This window comes from Aquarana catesbeiana, linkage group LG01, assembly GCF_042186555.1.
Source record: "Aquarana catesbeiana isolate 2022-GZ linkage group LG01, ASM4218655v1, whole genome shotgun sequence".
Taxonomy (NCBI): domain Eukaryota; kingdom Metazoa; phylum Chordata; class Amphibia; order Anura; family Ranidae; genus Aquarana; species Aquarana catesbeiana.
In genome coordinates this window covers 349,686,095-349,700,531 of record NC_133324.1, presented here as the reverse complement: position 1 = coordinate 349,700,531, position 14,437 = coordinate 349,686,095, and the positions used below count along the sequence as shown (strand labels likewise).

General features: G+C 45.2%; 1 protein-coding gene and 1 long non-coding RNA gene across 2 annotated transcripts; both read right to left on the bottom strand.

Annotated features, from left to right (window-relative positions):
- Positions 1–2,987: 2,987 nt before the first annotated feature.
- On the bottom strand, positions 2,988–9,892 carry LOC141139174 (uncharacterized). Its single transcript, XR_012243732.1, has 3 exons — positions 9,633–9,892; positions 3,902–4,059; positions 2,988–3,762 (listed from the first exon to the last, which is right to left on the bottom strand). It is a non-coding gene; the product is annotated as an uncharacterized lncRNA (long non-coding RNA).
- LOC141139122 (large ribosomal subunit protein eL43-like) lies at positions 7,806–8,224 on the bottom strand. Its single transcript, XM_073624983.1, has one exon. It carries the CDS (start codon positions 8,168–8,170, stop codon positions 7,892–7,894), a length of 279 nt encoding a protein of 92 aa, XP_073481084.1. The 5' UTR covers positions 8,171–8,224; the 3' UTR covers positions 7,806–7,891.
- Positions 9,893–14,437: the final 4,545 nt, after the last annotated feature.

The following is a 14,437-nucleotide window of genomic DNA, read 5'->3' as shown; positions in this document are numbered from 1 at the left end:
ATAATTTTTATTTTATCTATAACTGAGATTATGCAATTATTTTATGTTTAAATTACTATCTAAGATGGTTTCATTATTTCTTTGTAGATTGGCTTAACTCATGTTTAGTCTTTTTTGGGGATCAGACATGGGTTGACTTTTGTTTATCTGGTTGCGGTAAGTGTATCGGCTGTGCCCCTATTCCTTCCTGTGCAGAGCTCCATCCGTAAATATTCTTTATTTCCACAAGATGGCGATCTTCCTTTTTTTCACTTCCTGGTTATACATAGGTTTATTACTAACGGCCAGAAGTTAATATGGCCCTTCTGGGTTCATTCCCATTACATACACTACATCTGCCAGCAGTCAAAATGGCGCTTTCTATGTATTTATATGCCCAAGCGTGACGACCTGTCACCCGGCCAATCCCCAGACAACGTCCTATCGTGACGAAACGCGTAGGGAGGAGCCTACGACGGTGACGTCATCACGCTCTCGGATGGGCTTGCGAGTACAGGAAGTGAATCGCGGTACACGGAGACACCGCCGCTCTGTCTGATATCCTTTATGCTTCATATTTTCTGCGAAATTGTAAGTGTGATTCCTTCATTTTAATAAAAACCCTTTTTATCATACGTTTTTACGCTATGGAAGTGTTCTGTTTTTTATTTCCGGTAATGACCGATTGTTAAGGCTACTGGTCCTGCATTGTACCCCTGGTTTTGGGAGACCTTAATCCCTATGCTGGGCGAGACTGCCATAATAGCAGTCATCGCCGTCCGGTAAGCAGATTATACTTACTCACTTCATGGTGGATCATCTACTGGCACTTTTGTCACATCTTTCCTGGATGGGTGCTTTTTATCTACCTGTGGATTAAATATATCTTTTTGGACTTTTTTTCAAATCTTTTTTAGCTCACATGCATTTGCAATTTATGTTTTTTGTTTATCATTGTTTGATTTGATAATTTATGTGCACTGATTGATGTTATTGTCACTTGGTGGGTTTTCACTTTTTCTCATATCATATATGTACTTTAGCGCTGCACTTTGCTGTTTATCATACTTTTATGAGTCAGATACTGGACTTTTAGGGTGCTGGCAGCTTGTTTTCTCCTATTTTTTGCCTTTTGAGATCCGAGCGCAGCTTTTACCCTGTTTTGTTTTTTTTATATACAAATAAAGGAGTGTTTTGTTAAAAAAATATATTTTTGTTGGTTTTCTTTTATGTTAGCATGCCGCCATATTTTTTATCTGTGTGGGGCAATATTACCGTCTTATGAGATGGCCACTTCTCCAACACACGCATGAAATGTGCTTTTAGGTGTTCTGGTGTGTGGGGGGGTAGAGGGAAACTGAAATGATCATTTGAACACACGCGCGTGACCCTTTGTGATGCACTGTTCATACGTATGGGGCAAAATGGCACTCTTATGAGATGGCCACTTCTCCAACACACGCATGAAATGTGCGTTTAGGTATTCTGGTGTGTGGGGGAAGAGGAAAACTGAAATTACCACATCAACAGACACATATGAACATAAATCTAAGGTGCAAAAAAGTTTAAAATAAAATAACGTTTTTTTAAAAGATTTATTTATAAAACCGTATAACTAAAAATATATTACCTTGTATAATTAACAATAAAACATATGTAAAATGCTTAAAGGCCTTACCAACTGGCCTTTGAAAACTGCAACGTCAAAACAAACTGACAATGCCACCACTTAATTTAACCACTTGCTGTCCGTGCTTCAGGGAATGACGGCTACAGCACGACCAGCTAGTTCTGGGAGGGCGTCTATTGACGTCCTCCCATGCTTGGACTTCTCTCGCGCACAGCCAGGAGTGTCTGGAGTGCACAGCCAGGAGTGTCTGTGATAGCTGGGTCCTCGGGACCCAGCGCATCACGGATCGGGGTAAAGGGCCAATCACAGCAGCTCTTTACCACGTGATCTCTCCGTCCAATGATGGAGCGATCATTTAGTCAACAAACCGGCATCATGTTCAGCATGTGAGGAGAGAATGGAGACTGCTGTAGCGTGGGTGGACTGGAATTCCAGTGCCCATCCGTGCCTCATCAGTGCTTATCTATGCCACATCAGTGCTCATCCGTGCCTCATCAGTGCTCATCCGTGCCTCATCAGTGCTCATCCGTGCCTCATCAGTGCTCATCCGTGTCACATCAGTGCTCATCCGTGTCACATCAGTGCTCATCCGTGCCACATCAGTGCTCATCCATGCCACATCAGTGCTCATCCGTGCCACATCAGTGCTCATCCGTGCCACATCAGTGCTCAACCGTGCCACATCAGTGCTCATCCGTGCCATCACAGTGCCCATCAGTGCCTCACAAAAGTGTAATAGGTAGCCAGGAAATTAGATGTGTAATTTATGTCTGTAGAACACCTGACAGTGCTCCCTGCATGTTGGGCCCTTGTATGTGGCCATGCTGTGTAAAAGTCTCACATATGGTATCGCCATACTCAGGAGCAGTAGCAGAATGTATTTTGGGGTGTAATTTTTGCTATGTACATGCTATGCTTGGAAATATCATCACAGTGCTCATTCGTGCCACATCAGTGCTCATACGTGCCTTATTCATGCCACATCAGTGCTCATACGTGCCTTATCCATGCAACATCAGTGCTCATCCGAAAGAAATCAAAGAAATGTGGTAAAAAAATTACAACTTAAAAAAAAACTCACCATGCCTCTTACTAAATACCTTGGGCTGTCTACTTTCTTAAAAGGGGAAGTTTGGGGGGTATTTGTACTTTCCTGGCTTGTTAGTGTCTCAAGAAATGAGATAGGCCGTCTGTACATCAGATGTGATCAATTTTCAATGATTGACACCATAGCTTGTACTCTATAACCTTCACAAAGACCAAATAATATATACTGATTTGGGTTATTTTTACCAAAAAGATATGTAGCAGTAAAACATTTGGACAAAATTTATGAAGAAAAATTACTAAATTTTGTGACAGAAACAAAGAAAATGCATTTTTTTTAAACCAAATTTTTGGTCTTTATTTATAGCGCAAAAAATAAAAAACTCAGTGGTGATTAAATACCACCAAAAGAAAGCTCAATTTCTGTGAAAATAGGGGCAAAAATTTCATATGGGTACAGTGTTGCATGACTGAGTAATTGTCATTCAAAATGTGAAAGCGCTGAAAGCTGAAAATTGGCCTGTTTAGGAAGGGGGTATAAGTGCCCAGTGGGCAAGTGGTTAACATAACATTACGGTTGCTGGTAAGTGTGGTATGTTGATGGTGAACTATCAGCACTTGGATAAGGATGGGTCATCCTTTTTAGAGGAGGGGGCTAATTCACTACATGGGGTAGTAGAGGGAAATACACTGTCACTGCCAGAGGGTAGTGTGTTCCTGGAGGTCCAGTGCTGGTTGAGGGGAACCATGATGTGAAATAGCAGAACTTCTTGGTTGCCTGTAATCCTCATGAACAGTGGCCTGTATGCTTCCACCAGGAACGGCTATGCAGCACGGGGATGCGACTCTCTTTGTGCTTCAAGGCATGCAATAAGAAAACTGTACATATTCTCGCGGCACTGTCTCTCACGCTCATCTGATAGCTGCTCCAATATGTTCTACCTTTGTTCATGTCCAGGAACACATCATTTCGTAGGCGTTCCTGGTGCAATTCTTCTCTAAACTGCATTATGCGTTTCCTCAGCACAAGAAAATTCAGTTTCCCTCTCACGCTGTCGACGTCCCCGTGTGCTACTACGTAGAGGGGAGTTGACAATACGACTAGGCTACAAAGATATAAAACACAATATTACCATTGAGAATGGAGTTAGATGTAAAGATAGATGGATGTATCTGAAATACAGCTATACAGAAATAATAGAGGGAGATTTATGGAGAGATGGATAATGTGTAAAATTTATATACCTGGCTTGGAAGCTCAGACCTGACAGAGACTGGGGTGGTAGTGGCTGTAGGAGCGGAGGTATTGGGCCCCTCCTCCGTTGTGTCTTCTACAAAGGGCTCAAACTGGGAAAACCGGTCAACCAACTGTTCCCTTTCTGTGGCTGAAGACACCTCTTCTTCTGTAATGTTAGATGTTGTTGTAAAAAAATTGTGAAAGAAAATAAACAAATGTACAAAAATTTTTAGTCATCTAAGTACAACGTTTTAGAACAAGAAATCATTAAAACTTTACTCTATATATCTTTTGAAATATATATATATATATATATATATATATATATATATATATATATATATATACATACATACACACACCCCACACATATATATATTATACACACAGTATCTCACAAAAGTAGTACACCTCACAACAGTGTAAATTTGCTGTCCCCTCAAAATAACTCAACACACAGTCAATAATGTCTAAACCGCTGGCAACAAAAGTGAGTACACCCCCAAGTGAAAATGTCCAAATTGGGCCCAATTAGCCATTTTCCCTTCCCGATGTCATGTGACTCGTTAGTGTTACAAGGTCTCAGGTGTGAATGGGGAGCAGGTGTGTTAAATTTGGTGTTATCACTCTCACTCTCTCATACTGGTCACTGGAAGTACAACATGGCACCTCATGGTACCTCATGGCGAAAAAAGAATTGTTGCTCTACATAAAGATGGCCTAGGCTATAAGAGGATTGCCAAGACCCGGAAACTGAGCTGCAGCTTGGTGGCCAAGACCATACAACGGTTTAACAGGACAGGTTCCACTCAGAACTGGCCTCGCCATGGTCGACCAAGAAGTTAAATGCACGTGCTCAGCGTCATATCCAGAGGTTATATTTGAAAAATAGACGTATGAGTGCTGCCAGTATTGCTGCAGAGGTTGAAGGGGTGGGGGGGGTCAGCCTGTCAGTGCTCAGACCATATGCTGCACACTGCATCAATTGGTCTGCATGGCAAGAAGACAAGCAGACTAAGGACATGGATTACTGGAACCATGTCCTGTGGTCTGATGAGACCAAGATAAACTTATTTGGTTCAGATGGTGTCAAGCGTGTGTGGCGGCAACGAGGTGAGGAGTACAAAGACAAGTGTGTCTTGCCTACAGTCAAGCATGGTGGTAGGAGTGTCATGGTCTGGGGCACCATGAGTGACTGCCGTTACTGGGGAGCTACAGTTCATTGAGGGAACCATGAATGCCAACATGTCCTGTGACATACTGAAGCAGAGCATGATCCCCTTCCTTCAGAGACTGGGCCACAGGGCAGTATTCCAACATGATAACGATCCCAAACACACCTCCAAGACAACCACTGCCTTGCTAAGGAAGCTGAGGGTAAAGGTGATGGACTGGCCAAGCATGTCTCCAGACCTAAACCCTATTGAGCATCTGTGGGGCATGCTCAAATGGAAGGTTGAGGAGCGCAAGGTCTCTAACATCCACCAGCTCCGTGATGTCGTCATGGAGGAGTGGAAGAGGACTCCAGTGGCAACCTGTGAAGCTCTGGTGAACTCCATGCCCAAGAGGCTTAAGGCAGTGCTGGAAAATAATGGTGGCCACACAAAATATTGACACTTTGGGCCCGATTTGGACATTTTCAGTTAGGGGTGTGTACTCACTTTTGTTGCCAGCGGTTTAGACATTAATGGCTGTGTGTTGAGTTATTTTGAGGGGACAGCCCCACAGAAAGAGAGAGAGAGACTGCTTTTACCCCCCAGAGAGAGAGAGAGAGAGAGAGAGAGAGGGGGGGCGTTTTTTGCCCCCAAAGAGAGCGAAAGAGAGAGAGGCCACTTTTGCCCCCCCCCCAGAGAGACACAGCCTTTGCCTCCCCCCAGAGAGACACAGCCTTTGCCCCCCACAGAGAGACACAGCCTTTTCTCCCCACAGAGAGACACAGCCTTTGCCCCTCACAGAGAGACACTGCCTTTGCCCCCCACAGAGCGACACTGCCTTTGCCCCCCCCCCACAGAGAGAGAGACTGCTTTTGCCCCCCACAGAGACTGCTTTTGCCCCCCCCCCACAGAGAGACACAGCCTTTGCCCCCCACAGAGACTGCTTTTTCCCCCCCACAGAGAGACACAGCCTTTGCCCCCAACAGCAAAAGAGCCTCAGGCTGCAGTGCCCAGCAAACAGACTGCTACCCCCTCCCGGCTCAGGGAAGACAAGATATGGGCACATGTGAAAATGACTGACTCTGACAGCACTTCAGCAGTGCAACACAGATGACCTCCATGAAAGTGACGGTCTCCAGGCAGGCCTGGTCTGCAGAATTTGACTTGCAGCAGGCAGCACAGAACATAAATCATATATTTTCTATGAAGATGGTTCACATCTCCACTACTTGTCACCTGAAGCCAAATGCCTGAAGCTCAAAAAAGTTCTGGAGCTTTTTTTGAAGCTCGAATCGGCAGATTGGTGCGTTTTTGAAGTGTAACGCTTGATTTGAGCTTTTTAGAGCATTTTGTCACGCCTTTCTGAACGTTTTTCTGCTCGAATGCAATAATTAAATAAAAATAAATAATAATTAAGAAATTAATTAAAAAACATAAATAGTGATAAAAAATAAATAAAATAACCCCAACCCTAATATTAACCCCTAATCCTAAACCCTAACCCTAATTATAACCCCTAATCCTAACCTAACAAAATAGCTAAACAATAAGTCAATAAATAAATAAAATAAAATAACCCCTGACCATGACCTTTAACTCCTAACCCCTTACAAAAAAATAAGTAAAAAAATTAATAAATAATAAACAGGAGTGGATGAAACGCTGAAACGCAGCAAATGATGAAACTAATGATATTCTTCTCTATCGGCTAATAAAAGATGCCAAAGCTCAAAAACGCTTGAAAAATGCTGTACAAAAATCCCGATACAAACTCCTGAAAAAATTCTCAAAAATGCAATGCTCAGGTGTGAATGCAGCCTTACAGTGTAGCCCCCTTTACATCACAGTGCCCCTTTACAGTGTCGTTCATGTTACATTAATGTAATGAAGACTGCACTGTAATGGGAGGCTGTGATAGGAAGGGGACTGCACTGTAATGGGAGGCTGTGATAGGAAGGGTACTGCTCTGTAATGGGAGGCTGTGATAGGAAGGGGACTGCACTGTAAAGGGGCACTGTGATGTAAAGGGGAGTGCTCTGTAAAGATTACAGTGCACTCCCCTTTATATTAGTACCCCTAGCAATCACCCCTCAACTTTTCTCTCTAACGTCACAGTGTCCCCTTTCACTCTCTGCCTCCCATGCACAGTCACACCTTTGGCAGGGCAGAGGCAGGATTCAGCCTCTCCTGGCTCTCCTGCCTAAGGCTGCCACCCCATCCCTTTAAACCCAAACACAAAAGACTTACACAGGTTCTGAGGCTGATTCAATGCAGATAAGGCATCACGTGAGTTTAATTACCACCTTAATTAAATTTTGTAAAAAAAAGGAAAATTTATTATCAAATACTTACCGTAATTTTCCTATCCTGATGGACTCCATGGCAGTCTATGTGTGGGTTAACCCCGCCTCCTCTCCAATGCTATAGGACCCCATTCCCATAAATAAATGAGAGCTCACTGCTAGGTACTGCGTTCCGTAACTAGCCTACTCTTTGACCGATGGGTGGGAACTCCGTCTGCCATGGAGTCCATCAGGAAAGGAAAATTACGGTAAGTATTTGAAAATAAATTTTCCTTTTTCCTGACAGACTCCATGGCAGCCTACGTGTGGGAAATAACTAGCCAATCCACACGGGTGGGTATGCTGAACAGAAATAAATTGAATTTGATTGTCAACCGTCGGGATTTATAAACCAAACTTCACAGAAGATAATGAAGCAGGCTCAATATAGTAATGTGACATTAAAGTTTTGGGGGTTTTTTTTCCATTTTACAAGACATCCTTTAATAAAGAACAGTCCAGAAAAACAGACAAGGAGCAGAACTTCAGAAGGATGGATGATCTATTGGTCTTTCAATTCCTTGAGTCTTCTGATGGGAGATTTTACGGTGATGGCTGAGGTGGTGTTGTAGGTCCAGGCTCCTCCGGCTACAATTTTCATGCAAGAACCGCAGCGCCAGATTCCTACAGCCTTCCTCTTCATTTTGGTCTTGCCACAGAAGGAGCAGGTGTACTTGGCGTGTTGGCTGATTTCAATTTTCTTGACCATCTTCCTTAGGGAAGCACCATAACGGGTCCCATATTTACCCACAATGCCGACCTTCTTGGTGCGTTTGGCCATCTTCCTCTAGGACCCGAGCGGAAAGGGTGTGACATTAAAGTTTTAATAGAGTCCCATGAGGCCGCTTTGCAGATCACGTCTGGAGCCACGTGCCGGGCTGCTGCCCATGAAGCCGCTATACTCCTGGTGGAACGTGCCGTCACTGCCTCCGGAGGAGCCAGGCCCTTAGTTCTAAAAGGCTTATGGATGAACTGGACGATCCAGGCCACAGTCGTTCTGGTCGAAGCTCGATTCCGTTTGTTACTGCCAAAGTGCAGGACGAACAGGTAGACAGAGACCACATCCAGATGATGAACTTTAGTGGACTCCTGGGTCCTGAGTGCAGGTAGGACGATTTCCTGGTTCTTATGGAACCTAGTGGCAATTTTCAGATTGAGCTGAGCATAGGAATAAGGACCATCTGGTCCTGGAAAGAAAGACAGAAGAGGTTCTTTGTAACTTAGGTATGCAACTTCCAAGACCCTCTTAGCCAAGGTAATGGCTACAAGGAAAGTGATTTTAGCCGAAAGGTCTCCAATTAGAAAGCAAGGAGGATCCCGTATTACCAGAGGCATATCTAGTGAAAATGGCACCTATAGCAAGCACTGAAACTGCGCCCCTGTCAAAACATTTGAAACCCATCTTTCAGATAACCTAAAGGGGGTGTCGTTAGAGTCTGAGATGAAAGAAGGAGAAGGGAAAGAAAGAAGGATAGAAGGACAGCAGCCCAGAACCTAGACCACAATAGCGATACTGTATGTGTATTCCATAAAGTTTAATAATCAGCAGATAAAGATACTCCAAACACCATCCCCCTAGACAGATCCCATCAGATACAAGAGATGGTTAGAGAATGTGCAGACATGGTGCAGGAGACAGTCAGATACTGCAGACATGATACAAGAGATCAGAGACTGCAGTTTCTGGCTTACTAACAGTCCATTTGCCAAGCACAGTTAGTAAGACCATAAATGGTTAATATGTCTGTGAAGATCCAAGCCTGACCAGCCTAAATTCTGAAAGGCAATATAAAAACAAACAAATCATGCAGAGCACACTGGACTTTGGCACCAAGAGCTCTTTAGAAACAGCTGCAAATCATGATGAACTCGGTCACACCTTTGGGTCTTCCAGAAGTCTAATCATTATTAGTGTGCTCACCCGTCTTGTGTGCAGTGTAAAAAGAAGAGCAAGGGAAATCATTTCCTAACCAGTGTGACCATTGGCTGATCTGCATATAGGACAGGCGAGCTGCTGCTTAGACATCTGCAGCTGGCATTTTGTGTGTGTGACACAGTGTGAAAGAGAGACTCAGCGCTCCTCCATCCTCTTTAGGTGTCACATAAACAATGGAAACCCCTCCTTGTATCAGCTCTATAATGAGCTCCCACCTTCTCCAGCCATCACATTATCTAGCAGAGCTCCATCCCTGTCCTCACCTCTATGATCTTCCTCCCTCCTACAGTCAGCCTGTATTGCTCACCCTTTCTTTTGCTTGATGGTGTCAGGTGTCCTTCAGTGCAGCCCAGGATACAGCATCCCCCCTCCTCCTGGGCACAGTGCTGATGGTCCCAGAGAGCATATTTCAGATAATAGACACATCAGGGCTGAGTGAACCAGCAGAATGCAGCAGGTGGTGGCCATCTTTCTTGTCATGTGATGGCAATCAGCTGACACCTGTGAGGGCAGAGCCTTCTTTATCCCAGGCACTGATTGACTATGACACTGTGCAGCCCCTGCTATCTTTTTAGCTAGTAGCTGGCTGTTAGAATACTGTGTGGGCGGCGCCGGTTGATGACTAGCCGGAGCAGTTCATCTTTTTTTGGGGGGGGGGGGGGGGGGATCAGATAACTTGGCCCAGTCCATCCTTGCCTGGGACAAAAACAATTTTTAGGGAAACTACCCGGAATGGCCACAGCCCAAGAATGTCCTAGCAAAATCTTGACTGTTGGTAGGTATGCCCTGGAAAGTGCCTTGCTGCCCAGCCACTCACCAGTGCCCCCTTCAGGTGGCGCCCATGGCACTTGCCATATCTGCCATACCCTAGATACGCCACTGCGTATTACTGGGTTCAGACAGTGGTTTGAGGACAAGGGGAAGATCCCAATTGGGGAATCTTAGTCTCCTATGAGGGCCGAGTTTTAACTCCCTACGGAAGAACTGCTGAATTAAAGGGTGAACAGCCCATGAAGTTCCGAAGAAGGACAACAAGGCTGATACTTGGACTCTAAGAGAGCTGATGGACAGAGATAAATCTAGGCCAGAATAAAGAAAACTGAAGACATTGTGAGCTTTTGGATTTCTACATGATCTGCCCGAAGAAGATATCCTCCTAACACCCTAATTCGTGCTTGTCCCTGTAGAGCTCATGAAAGTGGAAATCACCCTTGAAGCGCACTCGAGCCGGACAAGGGTGCAGGACTGCCACTTGAGAAAGAAGGTCTGGCCTGAGAAAGAGGCACCGGTTCCCGGAAGCTAAGCTGGCTCAGGAGGGGAAAATCAAGGCTTGTTTTGCCAGAAAGGAGCTACCGCCACCACTTTGACCGCTTCCGAATGAGGTCTTTGTAAGAACCTGAGGACTATTGGGAGTGGTGGAAAGGCGTATGCTCTTTTAAAACTCAATCAATCTTTCAGGGCATCCATTCAGGAGGCCTAGCTGCAACGGCCCCGAGTGTAATACCTCATCAGCTTAAAGTTGCCTGGGAAGAGAATAGATCCACTTCGGAATTGACTCCCAGGGACAGAATCCACTTGACTGTCTGTACACGAAGAGACCACTCGTTAATGCCTAACTGAATGAGCGACAGGAAATCTGCTCTGACGTTTTGGACTCTGGGGATGTAGGCCGTTGAAATGCCGGTCAGGCTCTTCTGGGCCCAAGACATGATGGGCTCGACCTCCTGGAGTAGTGTGGAGCTTCGAGTGCCCCCATGACTCTTCACATAGGAGATCGCCATTGTGTTGTCCATTCTTAATAATACTGACTCTCCCTTCCGGAGATGGGAGAAGGACTGAAGGGCACACTAGGCTGCCCGAAGTTCCAGGACGTTCTAGCCCGGGTTGAGAAGACGCGCACCCAACTTGCTCTGAGCAAGATACAATCTGCAGAGGGCTTCCCAACCGGTACCGCTGGCATCGGTCGTGACAGTGACCCATGCGATGGGGGCAACGGAGTGGCAATTGAGCAGGTTTTTGCTCTGAAGCCACCAGAAGAGGCTGCTCCTCGTCATTGATGATATGTGAATAGGTTGACTGTTTCCCCTCGATTCCATTGCTGTAGAAAACCTGACTGGAAAGGGTATAACCCCCACAGGGACCACTTGACCATAGGGGTCGTGGAGACCGCCGAGCCGATAGTTTTTAGGCACTGTGAGGCCCTCTGCTGTGAAGAGATTAGAGACCACGAAATTCTCTCCTGGATGACTGGGATCTTCCCCACTGGAAGAGAGATGGTGCTTTCCACTGTAACAAACTGGGCCCCTCCTCCTTCAGGTGCTGGATTGGTTTTTAGGTGGCTCTTTCCCGGATTTAGGAGCCACCCGAAGCTGGTCAAGGTAGAGATTACCTATTCCCTGTGAACCAGTAGATGGTCTTTGCCTTGGGACAGCTATAGGAGGTCGTCAAAATAGTGATAAGGACGTACCTCTCTCAATCTGATGAGGGCCATTATGGCCAGAGTATTTTTTTGAGAAGACTCGGGCGAGGTTGTCAGCCTGAAAGGGAGGAAGAAGAACTGAAGATGGTCTTGCCGAACCTGGAACCGGAGGTACCGTATTTATCGGCATATAACACGCATTTTTTCCCCTGAAAATCAGGGGAAAATCGTGGGTGCGTATTATAGGCCGATCCCCGCCAATTTCTGTGTCATCGGAGCTATTGCGGCGATTGCCGCGGTCGCCGCCGACATACACAGCCGTGGGTAGATTTAAATATGGCGCCGAGACTGCAGGGAGCCGAGATACACATACCCGAGTGTTCTCGGCTTTTTTCGGCGACGCCGTCCGGCCCAGTCCCGCCCCGTCCCGCCCCTGGACCTGAGTTATGTCCATCATAGGGCGGGACTGGGCGTGACTGTGAGCGGCGCCGAAAAAAGCAGAGAACACTCGGGTATGTGTATCTCGGCTCCGACAAGAAGGCGATGACTTGTCCATGACCTTTGGACGAAACATCAAGAAACGCATGGTCTGCTAAAGACCTGAAAGTGCCAAACGTACCTGAGCCAGCCAAAAACAAAAGATTATATAATCTTGTCTCCCCTTTATTTTTATATATATATATATATATATATATATATATATATATATATATATATATATATATTTTTTTTTTTTTTTCAATAAGAAAGAAATATATAATGTTTTATATATTATTTACCCCCTTTTTTTTTTAAACATTTCCCCTTAAGGGAAAAAGGACTAGGCACTCAGAGGCACTCACCAGGGCAGACCAAGGCTGGAGGAGCTGGAGCTGCTAATGCTCACTGCCTGGGGAGATCCCGTTTTGGCAGGAGCTAGAAGCCGTTTTCGAATCCCCCGCCTGTGACGTCACCGCCCCCCCACCTCGTGCCTGCGCCGTAGGGAGGCAGCCGAATGACGCCTGCGTGGCCGCCCGTCAAACTGCGCATGCGTGAGCCAAGCCTCACTGTCGTGGAGGCTCCGGCGCATGCACAATGACGGAGGCGGCCGCGACCCAGAAGCGCCGCGGCAAGCTGGAATGCAGAAGCGTTCCAATCGCCATGAGGGGTAGCTGTGGATACGGGAAGGCACTGTTTGAAGTAAAACAAAAACAAGGGGCTACAGACAAACAAAAACACACAGAGACGACTGCCATGAATATAGGAAGAAGAAGAGAGTCGCAGGCCTTGCCAGCCGTTGATGCGTCCATCTTCAGGCATACAGAGGCAACCTCCCCTCCACCACTGGGGTATCTAGTGCCTCGAAAGCTACTTGCCCGCCCGTGGCTGGGCCCTGAGCTGCACTGCATAAATGGTATGCCAAATTCCGGAAATATCCGACCGGACGCAAACAGGAACAATCGTGATGTAGGTCAATTGGAGGAGGACAAAAAAGGAACGTAGTACCTAGCGGTGAGCTCTCATTTATGGGAATGGGGTCCTATAGCATTGGAGAGGAGGCGGGGTTAACCCACACGTAGGCTGCCATGGAGTCTGTCAGGAAAATGAATTTTTCTTCATTTCTATTATAAAATTTTGCAAATAAGTAATTTTTCTTCATAAATTTGGGCCAAAATTTATACTGCTACATATCTTTGGTAAAAACCCAAATTAGTAGATATTATTTAGTCTGTGTGAAAGTTATAGAGTCTACAAGCTATGGTGCCAATCACTGAAAATTGATCACATCTGATGTACTGAGGATCTCATTTCTTGAGACCCTAACAAGCCAAGAAAGTAAAAATACCCACAAAATAACCCCTTTTTGGAAAGTAGACATTCCAAGGTATTTAGTAAGAGGCATGGTGAGGTTTTTGAAGTTGTCATTTTTCCCCAAAATTCTTTGCAAAATTAAGATTTTTTTAATTTTAATTTTTTTTTCACACCAAATTGTCATTATAACAGGTTATTTCTCTCACATGGCATGTACATTCCACAAATGACACCCCAAAATATATTCTGCTACTCCTCCTGAGTATTGTGATACCACGTGTGTGAGACTTTTACACAGCCTGGCCACATACAGAGGCCCAACATTGAAGTAGCACATTCAGGCCTTCTAGGAACATAAATTACACATCTAACTTCTCAACCACCTATTACACTTTTGAAGGCCCTGGAGCACCAGGACAATGGAAACGTCCACCAAGGCCCCCATTTTGGAAAGCAAACACCCCAACGTATAATCTATGAGGCATAATGAGTCTTTTGAACGGTTCATTTTTTTCCAGAAGTTTTTGGAAAATGTGGGAAAAAAATGAAAACGCATTTTTTTTACACAAAGTTGTCCATTTCTAAGATATTTCCAACACATAGCATGTACATAGCAAAAATGACACCCCAAAATATATTCTGCTACTCCTCCTGTGTATGCGATACCACATGTGTGAGACTTTTACACAGCCTGGCCACATACAGAGGCCCAACATTGAAGTAGCACATTCAGGCGTTCTAGGAACATAAATTACATATCTATTCTCTCAACCAGCTATTACACCTTTGAAGGCCCTGGAGCACCAGGACAATGGAAACACCCACAAAGTGATCCCATTTTGGAAAGCAAACACCCCAACGTATATTCTATGAGGCATAATGAGTCTTTTGAATGGTTCATT

Excerpts from the sequence above, each read along its gene's own strand:
- LOC141139122 (XM_073624983.1), bottom strand. The coding sequence starts at position 8,170 with ATGGCCAAACGCACCAAGAAGGTCGGCATTGTGGGTAAATATGGGACC.